The 18,399-nt window shown below is 42.4% G+C and overlaps 2 protein-coding genes and 1 long non-coding RNA gene across 4 annotated transcripts in view; 1 reads left to right on the top strand and 2 right to left on the bottom strand.

Moving 5' to 3' along the window:
* Positions 1–2,201: 2,201 nt before the first annotated feature.
* On the bottom strand, positions 2,202–7,971 carry LOC112223614. The gene is made up of 2 exons (XR_002949353.2): positions 7,707–7,971; positions 2,202–2,903 (listed from the first exon to the last, which is right to left on the bottom strand). It is a non-coding gene; the product is annotated as an uncharacterized LOC112223614 (long non-coding RNA).
* A 136-nt stretch (positions 7,972–8,107) lies between these two features.
* Positions 8,108–9,419, top strand: armc7 (armadillo repeat containing 7). The gene is made up of 4 exons (XM_024386702.2): positions 8,108–8,207; positions 8,293–8,404; positions 8,640–8,783; positions 8,924–9,419. The coding sequence occupies exons 2-4, from the start codon at positions 8,314–8,316 to the stop codon at positions 9,268–9,270; spliced, it is 582 nt and encodes a 193-aa protein (XP_024242470.1). The 5' UTR covers positions 8,108–8,207; positions 8,293–8,313; the 3' UTR covers positions 9,271–9,419.
* A 6,107-nt stretch (positions 9,420–15,526) lies between these two features.
* acsf2 (acyl-CoA synthetase family member 2) overlaps positions 15,527–18,399 on the bottom strand; it is a 34,407-nt gene continuing 31,534 nt past the window's right edge. The window contains exons 11-16 of one of the 2 annotated variants that reach the window (XM_024386704.2): positions 18,185–18,292; positions 17,495–17,646; positions 17,257–17,398; positions 17,043–17,153; positions 16,883–16,951; positions 15,527–16,404 (exon numbers count right to left, since the gene is read on the bottom strand). In XM_024386704.2, coding sequence (XP_024242472.1) covers positions 16,354–16,404; positions 16,883–16,951; positions 17,043–17,153; positions 17,257–17,398; positions 17,495–17,646; positions 18,185–18,292 — 633 coding nt within the window. In that variant the 3' untranslated portion in view covers positions 15,527–16,353. The remainder of the gene's footprint in view (positions 16,405–16,882; positions 16,952–17,042; positions 17,154–17,256; positions 17,399–17,494; positions 17,647–18,184; positions 18,293–18,399) is intronic. The other variant, XM_024386705.2, reaches the window with a different exon arrangement.

Genomic DNA, 18,399 nt, shown 5'->3' with positions numbered 1-18,399 from the left:
GTGGACTGTTCTGCTGGATTCTCTGAGGGAGTCACACCTCAGCTTTCTCACTTTCTCCTTCAGTGCTGTTAGCTGTTCCACGTGTTCCTCTCTCTCCTCAAGTTCTCACATCTCAGTCCGGGGTGCAGCAAGCTCTCTCGTCTATCTCCACCGTCAGCCCTCCGGGTCTTGTGGGGGGAGGGTGAATGTGGACTCGCTCTGAGCTCCACAATTACTCTCTCCATCTTTGTGAATATATCTCACTCAACAATGGAGGATCAGTGCAGTTGTGGAACCTGGGTCTGTTCAGTCATGGGGGGGGATGGCTCTCTTGGGGCTGCTCGTCTGCTGGGCAGTTTGAGGATAAGGTGTGATTTGACTCACTCAGATGGAGTCCTCACCAAGAGAGAGCTTTTCCTTTTGTGCTCTCTTTGATCCATCCATAAAAAACTGCATCGTGAGCAAAAAAAATAAAACGCTGCCTGTTGCAAAGACCCAGGTGGCAGCATAAAAACCCTGAGGGATGATGTCACAGCTGGACCCTATTGGAGAAATTGCTCTCGCTTTGCCTCTTCCTCTCTGGTTCTAATCCGTGATTTCTTGTATCCTCTCAGTCCCCTTCTCAAAGCTTGCTATTGGAGAATGCACCCCCCTCTGACCTCCAATGCAGTTTAACGAGGTGAGGAGAGAAGGTGTAAGGAATCAAGGAAAGAATAATTGAGAAAAAGCTCAAACTTGAATAACGAAAACTCCATTGAGCGTAAACTCTGCCCACTGCCTTCATCCAACATGTCACATTCAAGGCCTAAACTCACCAAGGGCAAGGCGTTTGTGTGATATATTTCAGAATCCATTGTTTAGTTAAGTGATAATGCCAGAGAAGTCAGTGTTTGGAGGATGTATTGGTAAGGGTGTTGTTAGGCACGAGACGAAGTCGTTCGTTCTTAATGTTCTGTTGCCATACTGGCTTGCAACGTTCTTATCCCTTGCTTGCTAGCTAGCCAACTACGGCTAACTTAGTCATGTCAAAAAGTGCAGCCAGAATAACAGCAAAGTAGCTGCATTTGTATTTGTTTAAGCTGTTTTCTAGTGACATTTATTTGGATACATCCATAACAATGAGGCACGATTTACCCTGGCATAGAAAATGTTCTCACTCGTCAGGACACTGTTGTTCAGAGCTAGCCAACAACACAGCTACAGCAACACAATCAATCACTTCAAACTGAAGCTGGAAAGACTACAAATTAGCTGCGTTTCGTTTGACCTTTTTTCGATGTACATTTGTTTTTGTATATATATCCATAAAAATTATGCCAGCTGATTCATGATTTCGACTGGCTGAGAAACGCTGCCTGCCTGTCTGTCTCGTCCTGACACGTTCATTACTAGTACAGGACGGCAGTAGATCAAATGTTGTAAATGTTGGAGAGACAGACAGCAAGGTTTATACAAACCTCCGCTGTTGAAAACAAAATGTTAGTCTAAATGAAATGTGAGATAATGTCTAATGCTTTTTATAGTGGAGATTAAGTTTATAAATTGCCTGGCTGGGCTGATGAGACGGTGGATTGCGTAAATAGGCATTTTAACGTCATAGACTTTGCTGGTGGCAAATTATTGAATAGACACCAGCTGGAATGTTTTTTTAACCAATCAGCATTCAGGATTTGACCCACCGTTGTAGAAAATTATAATAACCCAACCGAAGCCGGGCGGGCGGGATGTCTGCTTTGACGCCTCACTCAATTAGTACGTGTCTATTTTGGCGTTTTATCGCTGGCGCTGTAATCACACAAAATACAAACGTCAGTATTCACTTTCTTTCTAGCTCAATTGGAAGAGGTAGCTAAGGGTTGAGGCTTTACCATACATGCTAAATTAGACCAATTCCTCCACTTATGTTAACACCATATCGCTATCAACAAAGATGTGGACTATCCTGCTAGCATAGTCACTGCTCTGTCGGTCACGTCCTTTCCACCCGCCCACTTCTGGTGAGTTTTTAGCTTCATAGCCCTCGAAACAGTGATGCCCTAAGAACAAGACTAAGGATAACGCAGGTGAACATTGGGTCACCACTGCCCCCTGGTGGATAACAGTTGTACTTGCAAATTGAACAAAATTATACAAAAACTACACCAAAGTAATGGTTTCCATTCTAGATTAGGCCGTAATTTCATAATTCTTATTGGTAGAGGTAAAGATAACATTTACCACCATTGCCCTCATGTTTAGTTTTATTTAAATCCAGCAATCATACATTTCGGATGTTGAATTCCCTCTCCGTGGTACCCACTAACAAGTGGATGATCTATTCTGATTAAACATCATGATTTGCTGTACAATTAATGATGACTACTGTAGGCTTCTTCACAGCTGTACCCGATTATCATCATGGGACAAAAATGTGATGCTCCGCTCTTTAAACAAATATTACATTGTAGTGAAGTTGCAGCAGCAAACCAAAAAGTGTACCCACTCCCCAAACACCTTATTGCCTTTCAGTTCTTTCTTTGACAAGAAGAGGACCTCTTCATGGACATCTCATTGGACAATTTAGAGCTCCACGAAAACATTAAGTTAGATGAATGATTAACCACAATGAAAACCTGAACATGAATGATGCTCTTGTCGTGACATTACTTATTCTCTGTCCTGTCTATTTGTTTGCTAAATGATTCCCTCACTGAAAATGGCATGTATTGTACAACCCCCAGCAACCCCACCAAAGGGATGCTGTCATTCGGTCTGTCCAGCTCAGTGTCTGTTGTGCCCAGTGGGTCGAGGTTCATCATGACTTCTTCTTCTCTGCTAACTCCTCCATCTGCCTCTTCCTCATCTCCAGCACCTCCATTAGCTTGGCATCATTCTTAGCACGCTCCTGAGCCCTCATCTCTGCTAGGTCCTCAAAGAATCGGTGTCTGTAGAAGGTATACAATGTAATTACACACACACACACACACACACACAAATAAAGTAGCACGCTATATATGCGCCTAATAATGTATTGGGTAAACCAACCTTTCATCATCACAGAAGGCAGTGTGATGCCGAAACACTGGTGGTTGACCCAATAAATTACTGGGAGCTTATATAGTGTGCAACTTTTTTTATAGCCTATAGTTTACTCGCGGTTAGTCAGCACCTCTACTAACTTCTTGTGTGTGCATTCATGCTTTTCACGAACACATTAATCGACGCCAACTGCCTTTAACGCCTATTGATTTCTTCCAGTGGGGACTTCTGTTAAGAGTCCCGACCCTCGGTCTGAACGTGAACATGCATTGCTTATGGTAAAATTTTGGAAACATAAGGAAAGTATCTTTCATATCACCAAGAAATCATTTCAATTATACACACCTTTTATGGCGTTTTGGTACTCCATTCATAGACACTAAGGGCCCAATTTCCGATTTAGGAAATTACACCTTTCTTGCGCACGCCTTTCCTATGTACTTCTCAGTAGTTAGTATTCAGACTTACCTTGTGAAGTTGCGTAATGCTGAAAAAATGTAATTCAGCAGCTGAAAACCCTCCCACTTGCTGGCCAATCGATTTTCTTGTGGAGTTTTCATTCAATAGGGTTTTCAGTACATTTATTTTAAGCCATCCCTTTAAATACGGGGTAACTTTAATTAGAATGTTGATGACAGACTAGAAGATATCAAGAGAACCGGTTCAGAAAATAGGGATCAATGAAAGAAATCCCTCTATGCATCTTCAGCTCCATTTCAACACCAACAGGTAGATTAAAAAACTCATTTTGTAGATTATTTAGGCAAATGTTAGGGTTAGGAAAGGTATATATGAATCATTAAAAAAATACAGTTTGAGAGCCTTTAGGCACAATCAATATTGATGAATAAACAAATAGTGGTTTGATTTATCCTGAAAGTTGTCATATTCAAGTTCAATCCATAAAATATTGGAAGGTGGGGAAAAAAAAGGTGTACAATGGGGGTTGAACAATAGTCCTATAAATCTACCCTAATTCTCACTAATCATGGAACTGTATGACAATGGTCGTTGTGAACAGTGCACTAAGTTCCAGGTTTAACCTGCTATGTGTGGTCTGAGTTCCATAACAATTCAAATAGGCTACAGGTCCCAAATTATTACACAAGGTTAGCCTAATCTGATCGATCCACTAATGCTAGCGACCCTCAGGAATAATTTACACAGACGTGACAGGCAAGAAAGGTAAACGGAATGGAATGATGGAAAATGTAAGCTACAAATTGAAAACTAACACTAAAGTGCACATAATAACGGCACAGCTATTTATTGTCTGTGTTACTGTGGAAAAGGGGCTGCAATTCATGTCATGTTGATATTATTTTCAGTTTGCTTCCATGTGGCTTGTTTCACATTCGTCTCCAGGATCATATGGAAAAAATAATCTAAAACCATTGCTATGTGTATTTACAATCCCCTTTTCCAAACTGATTAACTTAGCTCTTATCAATAGAGCTAATCTTATTGATAAAAAAATTACAGTGCATGGAGAATGCTGTTTTTTTCTTTCGGAAAAAAAGAAAGTCGATGCTTTTTCCACTTGGAATCAGCAGGTTCGCTCAACGTTATTCATGTTTCCTCACGCGTAAAGGTGATGGAATTAAGTAAAGGTCAGAATAGTTTTTTTTTTTTTTTTTCATTTAACTAGGCAAGTCAGTTAAGAACAAATTATTATTTACAATGATTAAGAACAAATTATTATTTACAATGACGGCCTACACCATCCAAACCCGGACGACACTGGGTCTGTAGTGACGCCTCAAGCACTGACATACAGTGCCTTAGACCGCTGCGCCACTCGGGAGCCCTAAATCCGTAGACACACCACCACACCTTAATTTCTTAGATCTCCACCCCGAACAAATAGCGGGTAAATAGCATGCTATTCTCATGCTTAAGTTAAAGGTCTGAATACGCATAGAGAGAAGTGCATAAAAAGGGAAAACTTTCCATTTATGCATGCTTAACTCGGCTCAGAATCGAGGCCTAACTGCTTTAGCGCCTATTGACAATAGTATTTTCTTTGTGGGGTTGTTAACAGCCCTGATGCTCAGTCGGAAAGTTTACACGCATCGCTTACAGTTCTGTTTCCAAAACAGTACAATCTTTCATATCAGCAATAAATTATTTTGAAACAAATGTAAAGGTTAAATTGATGTACACCTTGACAGGGCCATATCTTCATGTTAGGGTGCTTGTTTAAGGAAGACTAGGGGTGACCACCTGTGCTAATTAGCTATCTAGCATGTAGCGGAAGTGTAGTTTCGTCAAATGTAGGCATCCCTAACTGTATGGATCTGTAAAAAACTGCTACAGTGAGTATTTTTTATTTGAATGATTCTTTCTCGCTGATGAAAGATAAGGCCACATGTTTCAAAAGCCATATTGCAAGCAGTGATCATTGCGTTTGTACACGTTAAAACACAGTGTCAGAATTGTAGTTCACACGAGGTAGTCGATGGCGACGCGAATGGCTGAGAACTGTAGGGGTAAGGCAGAATGTCGCCTAGAAATTGAAAGCTGAGGTAGGGTTCCCAAGCGGTCGTATTTCCATGTTACAGAGCTTGTTTATAAAAAAACAGATCAAAGACATAGGTCTACCTGTGCTAATTGGCCATCAACACCTGTGTGTAAATGGAAGGACGCCAATACTTCTGTTCACAGGAGGTTGGTGGCACCTTAATTGGGGAGAAGGGGCTTGGGGTAATGACTGGAGTGGAATGGTATCAAACACATGGTTTCCAGGTGTTTACCATTCCATTTGCTCCGTTCCTGCCATTGATATGAGCTGTTCTCCCTTCAACAGCCTCCACTGCTTGTTTTTGTTTTTTCACCTTTATTTAACCAGGTAGGCCAGTTGAGAACAAGTTCTTATTTACAACTGCGACCTGGCCAAGATAAAGCAAAGCAGTGCGACACAAGCAACAACACAGTTACACATGGAATAAACAAACGTACAGTCAATAACACAATAGAAAAAAATCTATATACAGTGTGTGCAAATGAGGTAAGATTAGGGATGTAAGGCAATAAATAGGCCGTAGTGGCGAAGTAATTACAATTTAGCAATTAACACTGGAGTGATAGGTGTGCAGAAGATGAATGTGCAAGTCGAGATACTGGGGTGCAAAGGAGCAAAAAATAAATAGAGGATGAGGTAGCTGGATGGGCTATGTACAGGTGCAATGATCTGAGCTGCTTGAAGTTAGTTAGGGAGATATGCGTCTCCAGCTTCAGTGATTTTTGTTGTACACCTTTTCTATGCATATACTGTCCATAATGGGTTTTCACAACCTCATACCTTTATATTCCTGGACTCTGGACATTGCTCGTTGAAATAATCTCTCTCTTAATTCCTTTTACCTTTTTTGGAATTGCGTGTATTGTTCGGTATTACTGCACTGTTGGAGCTAGGAACATATGCATTTCGCTACACCCACAATGACACTGCAAAATATGTGTATGTGACCAATAAAATGTAATTGATTTGACAAACGTGTTGTCACTGAACAATACTGTCGGCTGAAACTGTGTTTAAATCGGTTAAAAACCTCTACAGGATTGGTGTCACCCCAGCGGGATGGTTGAGCTAACGTGCACTAATGTGATTAGCATGAGGTTGTAAGTAACAAGAACATTTCCCAGGACATAGACGTATCTGTTATGGGCAGAAAACTTAAATTCTTGTTAATCTGTCCAATTTACAGTAGCTATTACAGTGAAAGAATACCATGCTATTATTTGAGGAGAGTGCACAATTATGAACTTAAATGTTTTAAACTAATTAGGCACATTTGGGCAGACTTGATAAAACATTTTGAACAGAAATGCAATGGTTCATTGGACCAGTCTAAAACGTTGCACATACACTGCTGCTACATAGTGGCCAAAATCTAAATTGCGCCTTAACTGGAATAATACTTTGGACTTTCTCTTGCATTTCAGATGGAACAAAAAAAAGCATGTTTTTTTGTTTGTATTATCTTTTACCAGATCTAATGTGTTATTCTCCTACATTAATTTCACATTTCCACAAACTTCAAAGTGTTTTCTTTCAAATGGTATCAAGAATATGTATATCCTATCCTTGCTTCAGGTCCTGAGCTACAGGAGGTTAGATTTGGGGATGTCGTTTTAGGCGAAAATGGTGAAAAAAAGAGCCCAATCCTTAAACTTTAACTATATTTTGAATTCGTACATTTTTTTCGTGTGATTTCAAAGTAGAGGGCTTTATGTTTCTGTAATCATACCACAATTGAGAATCAATTCACGTTAATTAGGATTCACGTTTGGAGGCGAATTGGCTCCTCTAAACAGAACATGTAATGTCCTTGACTATAAGGCTCCTTTAGTCCATTATTGGGCTGGCGTTTCACTAGATTATTATTACACACTCACTATTGGCAGTCAAACTGACATTGGCAGTACACCATTAAGCACTAGATAGGGGTCCAAAGACATGTTCAACCACCTCTAACAACAATGGGCAGTCAGTCATAAGTAAATTAAATTGTGTCATAGAATTACGTTTTTAGGATGAATTCAGAATTGCCATTAATGCAGTATTTCCCTGCAAATAGGACAACACAGACAGGCTACTAAATGAAGAGCAATTATAGACCGTCTATAGTTAATGGGTCATTGATTGCCCTTTACCAGACAGAATACAGCTACATAGCTAGCTAGAAACATTAATGAAAGGGGATCACCTGTTGAAGAAAGCAGTGGCCAGTCCCACGATTAATGTTCCAAATAAAATTGGTTTTGTAAGGCGCTTTATGGCAGACAGTTGATGTTGCTTCATGGTAGACAACAACCACCACTAAACTTGTCCGAAATTTTGCAAAATTAATAACTGTTGTCCGTCAAAATATTCTTATTTCACTAGTCTCTTGCAACAACTGTACCGTGACCTCTCCAAGAACGCAAAAGATGCACATACAACGACTTCCGCCGGATCACCCCTCCCTTCATTACGAAACACGTTGGTTAAATCAAATGCATTTTGTGAGAATTTAAATAAACTATTTAAATGATAAAATATACAAGTGTACACAGTTGTCACGCATTCACGAATAAAGTAAAACTGCAGGAATATCCTCCTCCTAGAAAGCCATTTAGTAGGAACCAACTGCACTAAGGACCGTGTCCTGGTGGGGAAGCAATTCGAGGACGGACCAATGCTGCCCAAACATCCGGCAACAACACTGGTATTAAAATGTGAAGATTATTACTTTATTTATCTTGAGTGAACGTTCGTCATTGTAAATATATCAGTCGATGTTTTATTCATAGTAACTGTGACGAAGTGAACACATGTCGGGAAAAGGACATTCTGCGACGGGATCTGATCGGTTTGAATACCTGCAGACGCTTGTCACTGAGTTTCAGGACACCGACAGTGATGGTACGTTGCTAGCTAATGCAGTAGAGTAGGCTATATCATGGTTAATATAATGTGTCGACATTGGTGTAGCTAATGTTTTAGAATGCAGAAGCCATGGTAATGATTTGGTGGATGATAGACCTGTTTGATTATATTCTAGCTAAATCTTACTACACCATATATAACTAATTGAGCCTTATTTGACCATGTGGTTGGCATTAGCTAACATTACTATCGAATTGTCCATTTCTTCTAGAGGCGAAAGAGCAAGTGCTGGCCAACTTGGCCAACTTCGCCTATGATCCGAGGAACCTGGAGGACCTGAGAACCCTTCAGGTTACTGATCTCTTCTTGGACATGCTTACAGAGGAAAATGAGAACTTTGTGGAGTTTGGGATAGGTGAGTATGGCACAAGGGACACTAGTTGTGAAATACATAAGATCATGTATAAATGATACATACAGTATATCAACGTAACTTAAATCCAGATGTTCAAAAGGAGAATCTCTACATCATGGAGTGCTTCTGTGCATTCCCAGGGGGTCTATGTAACCTGAGTATGGATCGGGAATGCCGTGACCAGATCCTGCAGAGCGACGCAGTCCCCTTGGTTACGGGATGCCTGTCCAGCCGCCGGGAGGAGACGGTGCTATCTGCCATCACCACACTCATGAATCTCACCACCGCTGCATCACGCTCCCAAACCACCGACACCGCAGTGCTACAGTGCATGCTGCGTTTTTCCATCTCCCAGAGCCCACGCTTGCATAACCTGGCCTCTGTGTTCCTCCAGGACTGCTGCACTGAGGAGCAGGTGGCCAGGGCAGAGGCACAGATGCAGGGACACCATCCTACAGCACTGGGGATCCCCTTGCCTAAGGACTAGGCTAGTCTGGAGACATGATCGCTAGATCTGATGTCTGATCTCTGAGAAATTAACAGAGAATCACATACACCGAGTGTACAAAACATTAAGAACACCTGCTCTTTCCATGGCATAGACTGACCAGGTGAAAGCTATGATCCCTTATTGATGTCACTTGTTAAGTCCACTTCAGTCAGTGTAGATGAAGGGGAGGAGACGGGTTAAAGAATGATTTTTAATCCTTGAGACAATTGAGACCTGGATTGTGTGCCATTGAGGGTGAATGGGCAAGGCAAAATATTTAAGTGGCTTTGAATGAGTTCTGGTAATAGATGCCAGGTGCACCGGTTTGTGTCAAGAACGGCAACGCTGATCGATTTTCACACTCAACCGTTTCCTGTGTGTATCAAGAATGGTCCACCACCCAAAGGATATCCAGCCAACTGGACACAACTGTGGGAAGAATTTGAGTCAACATGGGCCAGCATCCCTGTGGAAAGCTTGCGACACCTTGTAGAGTTAATGCCCTGACGAATTGAGGCTGTTCTGAGGGAAAAACACCTTCCTAACTCATTATTAGGAAGGTGTTCTTAGTGTTTTGTACACTGTAGGAGTGCACAATGACTCGTGATGGAGGACTTTGTAACAAACATACTTTCCAATTTAAAATTGCTTTACACTTCACTACCACATGAGGGAGACAACACCACTGCTATGCTTTGCCGTTGAAAGCTGTGATGTTAACTCGCTCGGTTGCTCTTAGCTAGTGACAGTATGGACTTAAGACTCAGTTGACTCTGTCAACTCACTTCATCCCACTTCATCCCAGTTAGTTATTGCCGATTTAGCGATGAAATAAGCTCTTATGTCCCCTTTGACTGAAGTTACTCAGCACATTAAAAGGGATTGGCAAGAGAAAGTCACTGCAAAGAATCACTGATCTCCAAATCCCTCTGGAACGTGGGGGTTCTTTCAATATCACAGATGCTGCAGCGTCACAAGGATGGAATCTGGTTTGGTCTGGTGGGCCACATTCCAGCTGTGGTGGAGAAAAACGTGGTGTTGGGCCGGTCATTCACATTCCAGAGGATCAGTTGCATGGCTAATCTTGAGTTGGAATACATTGGGATTCGGAGATCAGTGATTCTGTGCAGTGCCTTGCTCAGGCGTATTCCACCAAAGCTGGTCAATATTGAGCCGAATCTCCTGCAGTCATGTCTGCGACCCATTACTATGCTATCCAGTGACATCTTGACATATGGTCCCAATAAAGTCTCTGCATTCAGTAAACTCAGTATTTTTCATCAAATTCAATGCATTCCTTAGATACACCCATGGTCCCAATAAAGTACAGTGGCAAGAAAAAATGTGAAATATGGAATTACCTGGATTTCTGCATAAATTAGTCATAAAATTTGATCATCTTAGTCACAACAATAGACAGTGTGATTAAACTAACACAAGTTATTTTATTTTTCTTGTCTATATTGAATACATAATTTAACATTCAGTGTAGGTTGGAAAAAGTATGTGTAGGCTAATGACTTCTCCAAAAGCTACAGGAGTCAGCTAACCTGGAGTCTAATCAAGGAGACGAGATTGGAGATGTTGGTTAGAGCTGCCTTGCTCTATAAAAACACTCACAAAACTTGTTTGCCATTCACAAGGAGCATTGCCTGATGTGAACCATGCCTCGAACAAAAGAGACCTCAGGAGACCGAAGATTAAGAATTGTTGACTTGCATAAAGCTGGAAAGGGTTACAAAAGTATCTCTAAAAGCCTTGATGTTCATCGGTCCACGGTAAGACAAATGGTCTGTAAATGAAGAAAGCACTGTTGCTACTCTCCCCTTGGAGTGGCCGTCCTGCAAAGATGACTGCAAGAGCACAGCGCAGAATGCGGTTAAGAAGAATCCTAGAATGTCCTAGAATGTCAGCTAAAGACTTACAGAAATCTCTGGAACATGCTAACATCTCTGACGAGTCTACGATACATAAAACAAGAATGGTGTTCATGGGAGGACACCACGGAAGAAGCCACTGCTGTCCAAAAAAAACATTGCTGCACGTCTGAAGTTTCGCAAAAGAGCACCTGGATGTTCCACAGCGCTTCTGGCAAAACATTCTGTGGACAGATTAAACTAAAGTTGAGTTGTTTGGCAGGGACACACAACACTGTGTGGAGAAAAAAAGGCACAGCACACCAACATCAAAACCGCATCCCAACTGTAAAGTATGGTGGAGGGAGCATCATGGTTTGGGGCTGCTTTGCTGCCTCAGGGCCTGAACAGCTTGCTATCATTGACGGAAAAATGAATTCAAGTTTATCAAGACATTTTGCAGGAGAATGTATCTGTCTGCCAATTTTTTGAAATATTTGTATTTCACCTTTATTTAACCAGGTAAGCTAGTTGAGAACAAGTTCTCATTTGCAACTGCGACCTGGCCAAGGTAAAGCATAGCAGTTCGACACATACAACAACAACAACAACAGAGTTAAACATGGAATGAACAAAACATGGTCAATAATACAGTAGGAAAAAAAGAAAATTAAGTCTATATACAGTGAGTGCAAATAAGGTCAAATAAGGGAGTTAAGGCAAATAGGCCATGGTGGCGAAGTAATTACAATATGGCAATTAAACACTGGAATGGTAGATGTGCAAAAGATGGATGTGCAAGTAGAGATACTGTGGTGCAAAAGGAGCTAAATAAATACAGTATGGGAATGAGGTAGATAGATGGGCTGTATACAGATGGGCTATGAACAGGTGCAGTGATCTGTGAGCTGCTCTGACAGCTGGTTCTTAAAGCTAGTGAGGGAGATGGGGAATCTCCAGCTTCAGTGATTTTTGCAGTTCGTTCCAGTCAGTGGCCACAGAGAACTGGAAGGAAAGGCGACCAAAGTAGGAATTGGCTTTGGGGGTGACCAGTGAGATATACCTGCTGGAGCGTGTGTTACGAGTGGGTGCTGTTATGGTGACCAGCGAGCTGAGATAGGGCGGGGCTTTACCTAGCAGAGACTTGTAGATAACCTGTAGCCAGTGGGTTTGGCGACGAGTATGAAGCGAGGGCCAGCCAACGAGAGCGTACAGGTCGCAGTGGTGGGTATTATATGGGGCTTTGGTGACAAAACGGATGGCACTGTGATAGACTACATCCATTTTGCTGAGTAGTGTTGAAGGCTATTTTATAGATGACACCGCCGAAGTCAAGGATCGGTAGGATGGACAGTTTTACGAGGGTATGTTTGGCAGCATGAGTGAAGGAAGCTTTGTTGTGAAATAGGAAGATTTAATTTTTGATTGGAGATGCTTAATGTGAGTCTGGAAGGAGAGTTTACAGTCTAGCCCGACACCTAGGTATTTGTAGTTATCCACGTATTCTAAGTCAGAGCCGTCCAGAGTAGTGATGCTGGATGGGCGGGCAATGATCGGTTGAATAGCATGCATTTAGTTTTATTTGCGTTTAAGAGCAGTTGGAGGCCACGGAAGGAGAGTTGTGTGGCATTGAAGCTCGTCTGGAGGTTAGTTAACACAGTGTCCAAAGAAGGGCCAGAAGTATACAGAATGGTGTCGTCTGCGTAGAGGTGGATTAGAGAATCACCAGTAGCAAGAGCGACATCATTGATGTATACAGAGAAGAGAGTCAGCTCGAGAATTGAACCCTGTGGCACCCCCATAAAGACTGCCAGAGGTCCGGGCAACACACTGAGCTCTATCAGAGAAGTAGTTGGTGAACCAGGCGATGCAATCATTTGAGAAACCAAGGCTGTTGAGTCTGCCAATAAGAATGTGGTGATTGACAGAGTCGAAAACCTTGGCCAGGTCGATGAATACAGCTGCACAGTAATGTCTCTTATCAATGGCGGTTATGATATCGTTAAGGACCTTGAACGTGGCTGAGGTGCACCCATGACCAGCTCGGAAACCAGATTGCATAGCGGAGAAGGTACGGTGTGATTCAAAATGGTCAGTAATCTGTTTGTTAACTTGGCTTTCGAAGACCTTAAGAGCTGCAGGGTAGAATAGATATAGGTCTGTAGCAGTTTGGGTCTAGAGTGTCTCCCCCTTTGAAGAGGGGGATGACCGCGGCAGCTTTCCAATCTTTAGGAATCTCAGACGATACGAAAGAGAGGTTGAACAGGCTAGTAATATGGGTTGCAACAATTTCTGCAGATAATTTAAGAAAGAGAGGGTCCAGATTGTCTAGCCCGGCTGATTTGTAGGGGTCCAGATTTTGCAGCTCTTTCAGAACATCAGCTATCTGGATATGGGTGAAGGAGTAATGGTGGGGGCTTGGTGGGGTTGCTGTGGAGGGTTCCGGGCAGTTGCCCGGGGTAGGGGTGGCCAGGTGGAAAGCATGGCCAGGCGTAGAGAAATGCTTATTGAAATTCTCAATTATAGTGGATTTGTCGGTTGTAACAGTGTTTCCTAGCCTCAGAGCAGTGGGTAGCTGGGATGAGGTGTTCTTATTCTCCATGGACTTTAGTGTCCCAGAACTTTTTTGAGTTTGTACTGCAGGATGCAAATTTCTGTTTAAAAAAGCTAGCCTTAGCTTTCCTAACTGCCTGTGTATATTGGTTTCTAACTTCCCTGAAAAGTTGCATATCACGGGGGCTATTCGATGCTAATGCAGAACACCACAGGATGTTTTTGTGCTGGTCAAGGGCAGACAGGTCTGGAGTGAACCAAGGGCTATAGCTAATTCCTGGTTCTACATTTTTTTGAATGGGGCATGCTTATTTAAGATGGTGAGGAAGGCACTTTTAAAGAATAACCAGGCATCCTCTACTGTCGGTATAAGGTCAATGTCGTTCCAGGATACCCCGGCCAGGTCGATTTAGAAAGGCCTGCTCGCAGAAGTGTTTTAGGGAGCGTTTGACAGTGATGAGGGGTGGTAGTTTGCTCGCAGACCCATTACGGATGCAGGCAATGAGGCAGTGATCGCTGAGATCTTGGTTGAAAACAGCAGAGGTGTATTTGGGGGGTGAGTTAGTTAGGATGATATCTATGAGGGTGCCCGTGTTTATGGATTTGGGGTTATATCTGGTAGGTTCATTGATAAGTTGTGTGAGATTGAGGGCATCAAGCTTAGATTGTAGGATGTCAAGGGGTGTTAAGCATGTCCCAGTTTAGGTCACCTAGCAGCACGAGCTCAGAAGATAAATGGGAGGATATCAAACCACATATGGTGTCGAGGGCACAGGGTGGTCTATAGCAAGCGGCAATGGTGAGAGATTTGTTTCTGGAAAGGTGCATTTTAGTAGAAGCTTATTGTTTGGGTACAGACCTGGATAGTAAGACAGAACTCTGCAGGTTATCTTTGCAGTAAATTGCAACACCGCCCCCTTTGGCAGTTCTATCTTGTCAGAAAATGTTAAAGTTAGGAATGGAAATTTCAAGGTTTTCAGTGGTCTTCCTAAGCCAGGATTCAGACACGGCTAGACAATTGAAGCTCAACAGAAGTTGGGTGATGCAACAGGACAACGACCAAAAACACAGAAGTAAATCAACAACAGAATGGCTTCAACAGAAGAAAATACACCTTCTGGAGTGGCACAGTCAGTCCTGACCTCAACCCGATTTAAAATGCTGTGGCATGACCTCAAGAGAGCAGTTCACAGCAGACATGCTAAGAATATTGCTGAACTGAAACAGTTTTGTAAAAATGAATGGTCCAAAATTCCTCCTGAACGTTGTTCAGGTCTGATCCGCAACTACAGAAAACGTTTGGTTTATTGCCAAAGGGAGAGTCAACCAGTTATTAAATCCAAGGGTTCACATACTTTTTCCACCTTACACTGAATGTTTACATGGTGTGTTCGATAAAGACACACGTGTTATTAGTTTAGGCAGACTGTCTATTGTTGTGACTTAGATGATCAGATTTTATAACCAATTTATGCAGAAATCCAGGTAATTCCAAAAGGTTCACATACTTTTTCATGCCACTGTATTTTCCATTCAAGTATTTGACTAGCAGGTCTCAAGTAGGCTGCATCTGTGATCTTCTTGGCCCTCTGACAGGGCAGGGTCTGGGTTTCTCATCCAGAAATACTGCATACCTGGCTCAGACAAGTGTTGGGTGCAGAGGATAGGTATCCTGGAAAAACAAAACCTGAGTGGAAATCTCATCCAGCTGTGTGTCTGCATGCTTCTATAGGTGTGTTTGAGAGGCTTTCCAAAGGCTTAACAGCCATCCACCTGCCACTGAGATCAATGGAAAAGCTAACGGCTTCTGTCCTCCAACAAAAACACAGACACCTACGCCCAGCTTTTAATGGTAAGGTACATGTTTTTTATTTTGACATATAGGCAGCTGTAATATAAGGACGCTAATTCGATCTGCGTCGCCAAAGTACAGCTTCACTGAAATGTAAAGGCAATATTCCCGCTTCAGCGTTAAACCCTGCAGATGTCGGCTCAACTGGAAATGACCTTTTAGATTTTATAAATCGCGGAATCTGTAACGCTTCAATTTTACAGACTGAATAGAGCTCCGAGTCACAGATTGATGAGGTGGTTTCAAGGCTGTCACAATTACATGATCGGTCCTAGAAATACAGTAAAATCATTTGGCTTTAAGTGTTTAGCTGACTGCTGTACATGGCTTCACTTTCCTGTTAAACTGTGCCTGCTAAAACATAGCATTAAGTCTAATGGGTTCTGCAAAAAGGTTTGCACTAAACAAGGCACAAATGATGGCACTTAAGGCTGCATTCAATCCATATCGTGGAAGATCCACGTTTAAAATTGAAAGGTCATTTCTGTGTTTACCGTGAATACAGCCTCCGTGACTGCGGGAACATTGCCTTTAATTGTCAATCGCTCTGTAAAGTGGATCTTCAGCCCTTCGGCTGCCCAATTTAGATATCTTTTCCAATTATTGGTCTTTTGACCAATCACATCAGATCTTTTCACATTAGCTCTTTAAAAAAATATTAGTGGATAAAAGATAAGAATTGGGCTGCCTGTATAAATTCAGCCATAATGACTGATTTCAGCAGGTGCTTTGGCAGAGTGGAGCGAAAACATATGCCAATGCGTCGGAGATATGAGCCACCATGTCTAGCCCGACTTTCTCTCCTTACTTCACAGACCTTCACAGTGCCAGAAACTTCTCTGTCTGCACACGCAGTTTGTTCTTCTGGATCTGAAAGAGCAATTTAAAAAGGAGAGAATAAGTCTTTGTATTAAATACAGTGTTTTATGTCAGGGTGGTTTCTCAGATCGACCAGACAGCCGTGGTGGTTCGTGACTCCCTCCAACATGACGCCCTCTGAATGTGTTTAGCAAGACTGCTGCGTGCAGACTGCTTAATAGCTCCGTTTCCTTCTGTCTAGAGACAGACGGGGGGACTGGGCTACTCAAATGACTCTCCATTTCTAAATGGTTTTGAAGTGTCTTGAGCGAGACTGAGGACCACGAGGAACATACAGTTTATGCAATGGACAATGGACATTTTCATCAAAACTAATTTGTCTCTGACAATTACTTAAGCTTCCTGATTATGTCTTCAGAATTGTATAAACAAATACAAAACAAAATGTTGGTGAGCGTTCATGTAGAAACATACATTATGGGGCATGTCAGCTTAGCTTTGAGTAAGAGTATATGGTTTGAGAGATTACCTTTCCTGAAACTGTGAGCGGATAGTCATTCACAAATGTTACATAGCGTGGGATCTTGAAATGTGCAATCTGAGGGGAAAGAAGATTAACAGTACATTTCAAGGATTTAGGCTAGCCACAGCAGGATGTCGCAGAACCTTTCTTTCATTCAATCTCTCACCTTTCCCTTGCAGTAAGCTTTAATGTCCTCTGCACTGCAATCCTGTCCCGCCTTCAGCTTGAGGCAGGCACACACCTCCTCTCCCATACGCTCATCCTTTATTCCAATCACCTGATAGAGAGCGAGAAAGAAATGACATTAGCAGTCATTTCCCTAGAAAATGATCCTTCTGCTTCTGTTCAAGCATATATAAACAAACGGATTGAGAATTCACCTGTGCCTCCTGGACTTTAGGGTGGGTGTGTAGGAACTGCTCAATCTCAGCTGGGTATATGTTCTCCCCTCCTCGGATGATCATGTCCTTGATTCGACCCTCGATGCGGCAGAAGCCATACTTGTCCAGGCTGGCGATGTCACTGCATATGGGTAAAAGGACACATGTATGATGCATAAGTCAAAGTTGAGACATCAACGTTTTGGGGAGGTGTATGTGACCAGACCTGTCCACTCACCCAGTCTTATACCAGCGGTCTTTGGCAATGCACTCGTCTGTCTTGGCGACATCCCCCCAGTACTCCAGCATTACACAGTAGCCCCTGATCATCAGCTCTCCTGATATCCCGAGAGGCACGAGCTGACCAGAGCCAGGGTCAACTACCTTAGCCTGAAGAACAGCAGTGATGAGCACAATAGGGTGCGACTCTACTGCAGTCAGTTACCATTACGATAATACAAATCAATGCTCCCAGCAGTTCTGCCTATGTGGATAAGACATGTAACGTATATACTTTAGTCATGCTTAAAAGGGACAGTTCAGGATTTTGGGGAATGGAAAGTCAGGTGAACTTGTGGATGCCATTTTTATGTCTCTGCGTTCAGTATGAAGGAGGTTAGAGGTTGTTTTGCGAGCCAACGCTAACTAGTGTTAGCCCAATGACTGGAAGTCTATGGTAACAGACTTCCAGTCATTGTTCTAATGTTAGTTAGCAATTGCGCTAGGGCTCGTTAGCAACTTCCTTCAAACTGCAAGCAGAGATAAAAATGGTATCCAAGAGTTCATCTGACTCTGGGGAAGTAGATACAGGGCTTCATTGCCAAAATCCCGAAGTATCCCTTTAACAGACATAAATATACTTATTGTATAATAGAAGTAAAGACATTAAAACATATGCACATAAACGACTCAGGTGGATGAGACGTACCTCTATGTGACTGGCAATGCACCCAACAGTCTCTGACTTCCTCTCCAAATTGTCTGTTGGGAAGCCACAGAATGACACAGGGCTGTTCTCTGTGGTTCCATAGGCAATCTGTCAATCCAAAGTAAAACCACACTGTTCAATTAAAACATACAGTATCACCACGGTGCTATCCTTGACGTTCTACAACCCTGTGTCATTTGCAGAGGTAGTCGGAG

This window comes from Oncorhynchus tshawytscha, linkage group LG24 (genome assembly GCF_018296145.1).
Source record: "Oncorhynchus tshawytscha isolate Ot180627B linkage group LG24, Otsh_v2.0, whole genome shotgun sequence".
Taxonomy (NCBI): domain Eukaryota; kingdom Metazoa; phylum Chordata; class Actinopteri; order Salmoniformes; family Salmonidae; genus Oncorhynchus; species Oncorhynchus tshawytscha.
This window is presented reverse-complemented; position numbering and strand designations above follow the sequence as displayed.